Raw genomic sequence first — 11,166 nt, forward strand, 5'->3', positions numbered from 1 at the left:
GGGGGTGGGTGGGGTAGGTGGCGGGATGGTAGATGTGACGATGATAGTTGTAAGATAGTGGTCGGGTGGCTGGGGCCTGGGAGTGCGTGGGTATAATGACAACAATAGTGGCATGGTATTTAGTGGTGGGTTGGGGTTGGGGTCGGGTGGCTTGCGAGTGAGTGGCGATTGTGAAAGCGACAATAGTGGTGAGGGGTGGGGTAGTGGGGATGGGTGGCAGTTATGACAATGACAGTGGTAGGATGGTGACTGGAAGTGGATGGGTATAACAGCGACAATAGTGGCATGGTGGTTAGTGGTGGGGTGAAGTAGGGTGGGGTGGGGGTGAGTGGCAGCATAGCGACAATAATGGTGTGGTGGTGGGGGTTAGGTTAGGGGCGTGACAGTAACGGTAGTAGCAGGGATGTGCMGTGAGTGACCGAGGGTGGGTGGGTGTGATGACAACAGTAATGGCATGGTGGTTAGTAGTGGGGTAGGGTGGGTGGCGGTGACAAGTAGTGGTGTGGTGGTGGTAGTGGGGGGTTAGGGGTGGGGCATCACAAACAGTAGTAGCATGGTCGTTGTGGGTGTTGATGGAATTCAATTCCTTCCATTATGCTAAGGAATGATGAATTCCTTAACTTGTGGAATTCATTGGAATTTGAAGGATTCCATCCATTTCAAGATATGAACCAAACAAAGGAATGGAATTTGGTCAAAGGAATTTATCATTCCAATTCCATCAAATTCCTTCGAATTCCGCGAACCAAACGGCCCCTTTGTCTTGCATCATGGGAAACAGAAAGTTGAGATGGGCATATGGTGAAGAAACTACATGAACAAGTCGAGCATCAAATTGAAAAGAATGAACGAGCAATATGCATCCAAAGCCAACAAAGGAAGAAGACGTGTTTTTAACCAAAATATCTAGTGCGAGTGACCAAAGGGCCTTTGAAAATATCCGAATATTTGTCTTCCTAGGAGATCAGGGGTTCAAACCTCACCAAAGTGACGAGATGAATTTAGGGAGAAAGTGTGTCTAGATTCATGAATTAAAGATATCTCTATTCTCCTGTTCTTTACTCCCACCATTTTGGTTATGCTCCTATCATCCAATCACAATCATGTCAAAGTTTTCAAGTTCATAAGGCACAAGGGAGGAAGACCATGGGAATACTAGCAGTCACACACCCATTCCCCGTCCCAACACATTTAGCATGACATTAGACCGGGACTCAATGGGACAAAAATGCATTTTCCCCCCACCAAAATAGGTGGAAAAAACCTCAAAAGAGGTGGACACTAAATTGACAAATTACCAAACTACCCATGTCAAACTAAAACCCTAAAACCCGTTTATCCAGTCATGTCCAGTTCAGTCCGAGTACCAAATCCGAGCGGACGATTACAAAACAAGATTGTACCCATTAATCCCAACGAGAATATGAGCACCACCAAAACTATATATGGAACATGTCATCTTTTATTAATATTGTCATGCTACAATCACTGGTTTTAGAATACCTCATTGAGGAGGATGAGGAGGAGGACCTCTGTAATATGCAGGCACTGTTGCAGGGAAGAACATCTGCCTAACTCCTTCTGCCTTGATGATTGGAAAGATGATTCCAGAGGCACCCTGCCACTCAACAGTGTAACTATGTGATACAGTAGAATGTAAAAACAAAACCTAAATGCTTTATAATATAGTAAGTATAGATATGCTGTAAAAACAAAAGGGAACTAGTTAGAATTGAAAAAATAATGTAATCATGCATACCGAAATCAATCTAGCGCCAATCCACATTCGTTTTGGGGAGGGAAAAGGAAGCAACAAGCGGCCAACACCGTATATTGCCACAGCAAAGAAGTGTATAACCAGACTCAAGGGGCGAGGGTTTAAGCCCGAGAGCAAAGCCACAGGTCCATTTGAGAACACGCCTCCAAGGCTCAGATAGTCGAAGCATGCTTCTCGCATTTCTTGTCTTGCTTTATCAGGTGAAGCACAAAATACCTTATACAATGCTCCCGCCAATGTATTGATTGTAGATGCCACGGGCTACAAGATGACAACCGAGATAATGATTTATGAATATTAGATAACAAGCACATGCATCTTTTTTTGAAGTATATAATATATATATAAATACGGTAAATTAAAATCACACACTCTTCACCTATGGCGAGCCTTGAACCCATGACCGTTGGGCCATTCGCCCTTTGGTAAGCACATGCATCTTTTGAAATAATCAATTTGAAATACCTAGATACAATAAGAGCATCTCCAACATGTTCTCCAAAATAGAGAATTGAGATTTTAGAGCTTTTAACCCATTTTTTACTCCAACAGATCCTCCAAAATGGAGAAAGTAGGAGAGAGATGATAAAAATCTCCAAAATTGGAGAACTCTCCAAAATTAAATGCCGAAGAGAGAAAAAGGTTTTTTTATTGTCCTCAACAATGAAGTTAAAGGTATTATCATTTTATATGAAATTTATTTGAAAACTTGCAGGGATATTAAATCTTTTAATAGTATAATTAATGTTGAAATCTCCAAAATAGAGAAACTATTGGAGTAGATTTTTTAATTTTAACTCTTGTTTCTCCATATTAGAGATTAAATACAGAATTTGTTGGAGATGCTTGAGACCTACCACATGCCGCCCTCTTTATTCTGTCTTAAAATAAGCTATGTAAGAATAGCTATACAGCCTTGCAAAATAGTCAATCAACAAAATATTAAAAATCCAACCCATTCCTAGTTTTCATGTATATGGAACACTAGACAATAAGGGCTAATTTCAATACATACATACATTAGAACGTAAATGCCAAAACAGTCGCTGTGAGATATATATATATACACACACATGTATATGCAACTGACCTTTCGCAGAGTGTAAAAGGACTCGAGATATTTGCAGAGAGTATATGAATCGTGGAGATCACGGAGAGGTCTGAGAAGATCCCGTAGCACAACTATATCAGACAGCGCCACGGTCATTCCTCCACCAGTCAAAGGATGGCGCATGTTGAATGCATCACCCATTAACAAAGCACCTGGAGTTGGCTGAGGAGCAGCTGGCATACTTCTGTTTGGCATTGTCCTTATGTTTCCTTTGTCAATTGCTGCTATGAAAGCATCTTGCAACTCTACAGGGATCTACATAGGGCATTAGATTACTAGTTTAGTGAACAACCAACACATCCAACTAGAGAAAAAACAAAGAATATAGATGTGCTATCATGAACTTTTGTGTCAACTACAGCCGGCCCATTCCACCATACTCCCTTCGTCCCAAATAAATGTCCACAACGAAAAAGGCACACAGTTTAGGAAATCTGTAACTATTACACTTTTTAATTAACTAGATGACAGTTTTACCCTTAATAATAGAGGGAGTAATGAATGTCTTCATATCATAATTGAGGGTAGAATCGGAAAGTAGGCGCTTTTTAAATTTGACACTTATTCTGGAACAAACTAAAATAGAAACATGGACACTTATTTTGAGACAGAGTAATAGGGAAAGAAAAAAAGAAATCTGAAGTTCTATTGATACCTGAGGAGCAACAACGGTCTTTAGATAGTTGGACAAATCACCATTTGAAATGGAGGGCACCTTTTGACCAGGTACATCAACTAGAGAACGAATTTCTGTACTACTGATGCGGTAAAACAGGATAGGTGATGGGTCTGCTAAAACAACATGCCCATGGTTTTCATATGGCAGTTTGCAGTTCTCCAGGACCAAACCAACAAAACAAGAAGGCACATCCACCTGTACAACACAAAATGATAATGTCAATAATTACACAAAAGTCAAAGCTAATGGTTAATCTATAAGCAACCTTGACAAAGTCAACTGAAGTTGTCACAATGCCTTAACCAATAGAGCTGGAAGTTACCTGAGGATTGCAAAGGGAGCGCCTCAGGTTTGAAAAACAGCCATCACATACAATGGTAAGAGGTGCATATGCTTTCATCTCTTTGCCATTTTTGGTCTTGTAAATAGCACCCCTAATGGTACCTCCTTCTTCAAGAAGAGATGACACTGTTCCTTGCTCCAAGCGAACACTACATAATGAAAAGGTGATATAGAACCATTCTGGGAAACGCAATATGCGTATAAGAAGTAAACGAGACAGGGAAAAAAGTACTTGGGAAGCAATGAAGCTTTTTCCCGCATTTTCTGTATGAATCGGCCATTGTGAAAGCTTCTGCCAGCCACGTCTGCATGAAATTTCTCCAAAGGATACGAGAGTCGAGTATTCTTCCCATCCTTGAAAAGAGCATATCCAAACACCCTCTGAGCATCAATATCTTCCACACAATCTGTGGTAAAGAAAGAAAGGAAGGACAAAGTATCATCCCAGAATGTTCAGCAAACATTATACCAGTAAAGGAAATGCAATGGAGAGGTTGATGTAATAGATGGTTACAGCTCTAAAGATTGTTGATATCATACCTTCCAGTCCCAACTCCATCAGTTTGAGATAGCCACCTGGTTGTAGGAGCTCACCAACAATTCGATCAGGCTCTGTCAGGTCTCTTTCAATCACATGTACACGGCGTCCGTCCTACAGTACACAGTGTACGAGATGATAATAACCAGCTTAATAGCACTAGGTGAAATATTAACCACAGGATGCATAGTCGACTTAAGTCATATAATGAAGTAAATATACGTTAAAACCATCTTAACAATGTGCTAAGGTGTCTAAGTAGTAACATTGAGGGATTAGCTCATAGGCAATAAGGCTTGGGCCTTTGGGGCTCATCCCAAAAGCTCAACAGTTCGAGTCACCTCAAGGCCACCGAGGATTTTCCTAGCTGTTCTTCAGGGCCTCATGGGATTAACTGCGCTCCTCACAAACTGGCCTGGACATCCATGGTTAACAAAACAAAAATATAGTGTCTAACTAGTGGTTTCCCCTAAAAGAATCATCCGACCTTTATATCTCTTTAGGTGCTCCTAATGAAGCTGATCCTGGAATTCATATTGATGCTACATGTTTCTTTCTTATTAACCTTTTCAGCTATGGTATTGAATCCTAATGACGATCAACTTTTCGCCATAGTTTGTTGTCATGTAAAATGCAAGACAAATTATCACACTTGGTGATTTTTTCGTTCTCTCCATCTTAAATCTAAGCCCCTAAAAAAGAACTCTTCCAACAAAATTCGTGAGGTAACAAAATTAACTTACTTTTATATGGAAGAATAAGTCACAGGTATATGTTTTCATTCACGTGCTTATGCTAATTATATATACCCCATTACTTAAGATGTTCATTCGGTCCACGACTCGGATTCAATTCGCAATGCAAAATTATCGTGGGAAAAACACAAACAATTGTTTCTAATTTTGTGATTGCAACGTTAACTGGACTGATTATGAAACGAGCCTAACAGTTTATTCAGCTTGTTTCCTAGTAGAAAATGTTGTTCAGCAAATTCAAATTTCAAAACATTTTTCTGTAATTTTCCATTCATAATTGCAGCCTCCAAGAGAATCTGGTATAGACGTTGACAACAGTTGAAGAAAAGTTAAATTAAAGTGATATATACCTTGGCGAGAGTATATGCGAGAGCAGCACCGGCAACCCCGGCGCCGACGATAATGACGTCGGTTTCATCTCCGGATCTGCATTCTCCGTTGATAGAGGTTGATTTCGTTGTGACCGATGCCGATTTGTGGTTAGTACCTCCGGCAGCAAGAGGACGTCCAATTCTAATGGAAAAACATATGTAGAAGAATATAAATCCGACAAGGGAAGCGAAAAGCGAAGCAAGCATTAAGTAATCCGCCATTTTTAACAACAATGCCACCGTCGCAGACTGCCACCGTCTCCCTCTCTCTCTCTATCTCACTCTCTCTCTCTCTTGTTTTGCTTTTAAGCTTGGCTGGATTTTGGTGGAAAGAAGCGATAATAAGATGCACTTTCATATGCTGAAATTTGAAAATAGAAGGCCAGCCCCACCACTCTTTTATTCGGTCTCCAATAAGACAGCGACGTGGTCTGTCTTTTTGAAATGTCCCATGAGGTTTATGTAAGGGTTGGATGTTGGTATTTATTTGTAGCTTAATTAGGTTGGTTTATTGTTCTATATGATTTATTTAGACAGCTTATTTGAGTTGTTTATTTAGGGCTTATTTGCACAAAACCTGGCTTAATCATACAGATAGAAATGGTATGTTGTCCTCATTCAGCCACATAAATGACACTCGTACCCCTTATTTAAAGCATCGCCTCCTTCTTAAATGAGACACCCCGTCGTCAACATCTTTATGATTGTTTGTTTTGATGTTCAAATAATTAATATTGGGGGTAAATCGGTCATTTATATTATTCAGACTGTTAGTTCAAATAAAAAAATAAACAACACTCATTTATCTAGACAAACAAATTTATCTGGACAGACAAATTTATCCATACGGGACTTAATAAAAAAATTTGTTAAACAGCCCCTTAATGTGAGATTTTAAACAGGGCCTCCAAATTTACATGTGATCAGGGTCTTTTATCTACCTGTGTAAAACTATAGCCAAAATTATTTATGTTCAAACCATTAATTGTTTAGTTTTCGGTTCAAATCATTAATGGTTTAGGTTTAGTTTCAGATTGTTAACCGTTTTAGGTTTAGCTCATTTTTGTTCTTAGCATATATTCTCTTTTATCTCATTTATGCAATGTAATCAAAAAATTTGAATGTAGCAAGGCCTCCAAAAAGATTAGAATGTCCCTGAAGGGGTGGCTCACGATATGGTGTTGTATGTTTATTTTAAAAATGATATTTTTTTTATTTTTTGTGTTTTTACAATTTTAACTTTAGATTTTACATTTTTATAGATATATCTAATCACATCACTTACAGTTTCAGGAATTCATAAATGTTATAGACTCGCGATTAAAACAAAGTTGTAAAATTATTTTTATAAGTTCCTTTTAAATATTTAATCAAAAACTATTTTTTTGTAAGGGTGTCCGGGCCAAAGCCCGACTAATCCCCGGCAATTTTGGAGGCTAAACATGGCCCCACTTAAATGTCACCAACACTCCCCTCTCAGGGATCGAACTCGGGTTCATGACTATGTCATGCCCAACCCTTACCACTAGATAATGATAATCTATATAAATTTTCTTCTTATAATATAAATGTATATTTTTTTAATATCATTGTCTGATTAGATGATATATCTATACTATGTTATAAAGCATTTGACAAAAACTCTTAAAAATCATTTTTTATATAGTAAGTACTGTTTATTAATGCATGTTACTTAAAACTCAAGATTACATGTAGATTATGCGTAAGTACAACTTATTAAAGCTGCACATCTGAATTCGTGTAACTAGCTGCAGATAAACATAATCAAATACAGGATAAACATCTTATTTTAAATATAAAAATCTAAAATAAAATTAGGATAATTATTGAAATCTAAAAGAATACTTAATTATTATATTATGTTATATTATTAAACCAAAAATAAATTATTTCATTATTAAACTTAAATTAAATTATAATAAAAAATAAAAAACTACATGAAAAATGAGAACTTTTAAATAGTTGATTTGATATTAACATTGATATATTTTTTTTCAAATTTTTATATTTATTCAATTATTGCTTTCTTAAAAACACATAAAATCGTATTATAACGTCGACAGAGACAAAWAATAAAATAGAATATTAAAATTGAGATATATCTCGCTGCATTGCACGAGTACCTTTCTAATATAAAAAAAACATATATGTAAATATATAATTCTAAGTTCTAACTTTGACATATAAATTTGCCGCTTTATGTCATGTCTTGAAAAATGTCATGTCTTTGTCGTGGCGTGGAAGGCTTGATGTTTGACCACACTGCCACGGCTCATGCTATTTTGAATCTTGCTTTTGTTAGAGTTAATTACAAATTTGATCCATGTTGCTAGACAAAAGGAAAATAAAGGTTAGTGTGTGTTGGTCTCAGCTGGATCTACAAGAGTTTATAGGTAACAATTTGTAGAATGGGGGATTAATACAAACACAGAAACTTTTACTTTTAAAAATTATATATTGATAAAGAATGATCAATACAAATTTTACAGATTGTTTGTAGAAAATGTAAGGTAAAGAAACCTATCTAAATAATCTAGAGATACACACAATTACACTTAGTAAAGAGAAAAGATTTATTGTAAGAGATAAAGACTTGCAAATGTGTTCTTTACTTGTTCAAAGTGGTTCTTTCTCTTTAGAGAGAGAGATTGGTGAGAGAAGTAACTTTTTGGATAAGCTTCTTAGAGAGAAAGAAGTTTTTTGATTTATGATAACTGAGTAGAGAACACTCAGCTATTTATACTCATTGCATTGAATGCAATTCAGAAGGTACAGAATACGTGTCAAGCTTTTAGAGGAAATCTTGTCTTTTGCTACAATGAATAGTCCTTTTGTTTATTCATGAGCATACATCTTTTCATAGAGTTAGTAAGCACTATTGAGTCAACTGAGTGGCTCCGTACAATACTATACTCTAGAAAAAGTATGGGCTTGTCCTTAGTGTGTGGAAGGACAAGACAAACAAACGTGCATGATAAGCTTCATTTGATCGTTGAATGTTGGGATGTCACTGGAGGTCTCTTCAGCATTTGTTGAAACTTGTGCAGTCTTCACACATATGTTGACTAGTTTGTAATCACTGAATGCCGCTTCAAATCACGAACGCGCTAGTCTCTAATCTTCAGTTTCTGTCTTCGACATTGCTGAAGGTTCTTTGGTGTGAGTTTTGTCTTCTTGAAGTATAACAGTTACTGGAGAGTTACAATACATGTTCAGCGATCACTGAACATACTCAGTGATGATTGTTGAAACTGAGTAAATAGAAACACTATACTTCGATAGGTGAAAAGGATTATCATCAAATCAATGTGAGAGAATCAACAGTGTGTGGCATGATAACATGAAGTCTAGAATGTGTCTTATTTTAATTATGAAAAACTATAGAACAACAAGGAGATAATAGTTCTCAATGCACTCAATCATTCTCATACATGATCCATGCAAATTCTATATTTTTTTCAAAAGAAATCGAGTCTTTTTGGTGTCGTTGCTTGCGGACAAGCAACAATTTAAAAAGGTGTGGTGTGGCGTGGCGTGGCGGCAAGGTCCAGCCTCAAGCCTTACACACCATGGCGAGGACACAACGTTTTTCAAGACGTGACATAAGACGACAAATTTGTATGTTATATATAAAATTATATATATATATATATATATAGATAGATATAGATATATTTTCTATATATTATCTAATCAAATAATGATATTAAAAAAATATACATTCATATTAGAAGAAGAAAAATCATATAGATTGTTATTATAAAAAATAGGTTTTTTGATTAAATATTTAAAATAGAACTTAGAAAGGTAATTTTACACCTTCATTTTATTTGTGAGTCTGTAACGTTTATAAATTTGTGAATCTGTGAGTGATGTGCTTAGTTATATCTATAAAAATGTAAAATTTAAAGTTGAAAGTGTAAAAACACAAAAGACAAAAAATTAAAAAAAAATACATTGTATTGGAAAAAAAAATCATGCCTTACAAAAAAACATGTGTCGTGTGCGCGCCATAAGACGTCATGGCGTGAGTCATGCATTACAAAAACGCTATAGGTCATTTCATAACGGCAGAGACACGTTTTGCACCATGTCGTGCCATGACGCACGCCTTTTTGAACACTGGTTGGGATACAAGATGAGCTTCCAAAAGGTAAACTTTCGGAAGTGCTCACCAACGTAAGAGATATATCAAGAACGTCTTTGATACCTCATCCTTGATATTAACATATTAAAATATATACAAAAATAAAACTAATAAATTATGTTTGAAATTTTTAAATAATTTTATAATATATTAATATATATATATATATATATATAATTTATAATCTATAAATAAAGTCATATTTCTTAATTAAAAAATGAAAAATAGGGTTTTATAAGAACATCTATTGTATAATTTTATTGAGTTTCTTATTTTGTTGATGTGACAATAATACAGTAAAAAAATATGGAAATTAAGGTTTCTATAATAAAAATAACAATTATTTATTAAATGGTGTCTGAATCTGTATAATTGTCTATTTTACCCTTCAAAATATTATAATGTCGAATTTATGTATATTTATACAACTAGTTGTGTACCTGTATAATGCGGGATGCCAATTTTTTTTTTCTGAAATCAAAGCTATAAAATTAATTCAGTTTCAAGAATTTAAAATTCATGTTTGAACAAAATAAACTTACAATATTTTCTCTCTGAATTAAAGAATAACTATGCATCTAAGAACAATCCAATTCTTTACGTTCAAAAGGCAAGATATAAGCAACTATAATATACTAAAGATTATAAAAATTAACATTTTTGATTCGTCGGCTATCGCAAGCTTCTCAAACAATGAAGCACCAAACTTATTGCATAAATGCTGGAAAGCGAATTCTGATCTTCGCCTACAAATAAATCACACCACAACAAAATCGGATTTATAGGACACTCCCAAATTCTAAGCGTTCTAATAGACCTTTTTATAGGACTTAGTTTATAGGATCAAAAAAATAAAGTGTCATATCTAGTGGTGTTGTATTAAGTTTATATGACATTTTTTGATGTTGTAATAAGTTTTTTATAACACTTTTAATATAAAGCGTCTCATTATCAACTTTATAGGATACTATTTGAAAAAATGTTCTATAAAAAATTGAGTTTATAGAACAATTTCTCAAAAGTGTCCTATAGAGTTGCTAATGCGACACTTTGTATTAAAAATGTCCTTAAAAACTTGTTAAGACGCCCAATAGCGTCATATAAACTTATTACAACGCCTTTAGATAGGCACTTAGAGATTGGGGGTGTCTTATAAACTCAATTTTGTTGTAATGCCACTCAACCATTGATTTGTATTAAACATATCATTTAATTAGAAAGGGGACTTTGATTACTAGCCCCCAGTTTCTTCTTCCGCTTTTAAACTTGCCTCATAAACAGTATAGAACTCTATAAATACAATGTTATAAAATTTATAAAAACATAATTTAAAAGACAGATAAAACTTAATATAAAGCCACTAGAGATTCTTTGAAACATAATTTAGACCCACTACCTAAAATTACTAACACAAAATTGTATATA

The 11,166-nt window shown here is 35.3% G+C and overlaps 1 protein-coding gene across 1 annotated transcript; it reads right to left on the minus strand.

The window, feature by feature from the left end:
- Positions 1 to 1,288: 1,288 nt before the first annotated feature.
- LOC112514431 (squalene monooxygenase-like) lies at positions 1,289 to 5,873 on the minus strand. The gene is made up of 8 exons (XM_025120905.1): positions 5,553 to 5,873; positions 4,450 to 4,561; positions 4,142 to 4,316; positions 3,890 to 4,058; positions 3,544 to 3,762; positions 2,868 to 3,143; positions 1,760 to 2,038; positions 1,289 to 1,618 (listed from the first exon to the last, which is right to left on the minus strand). The coding sequence occupies exons 1-8, from the start codon at positions 5,793 to 5,795 to the stop codon at positions 1,505 to 1,507; spliced, it is 1,587 nt and encodes a 528-aa protein (XP_024976673.1). The 5' UTR covers positions 5,796 to 5,873; the 3' UTR covers positions 1,289 to 1,504.
- Between the last annotated feature and the right edge of the window lie 5,293 nt (positions 5,874 to 11,166).

This window comes from Cynara cardunculus (genome assembly GCF_001531365.2).
Source record: "Cynara cardunculus var. scolymus isolate 2C chromosome LG 6, CcrdV1, whole genome shotgun sequence".
NCBI classification, from domain to species: Eukaryota; Viridiplantae; Streptophyta; class Magnoliopsida; order Asterales; family Asteraceae; genus Cynara; species Cynara cardunculus.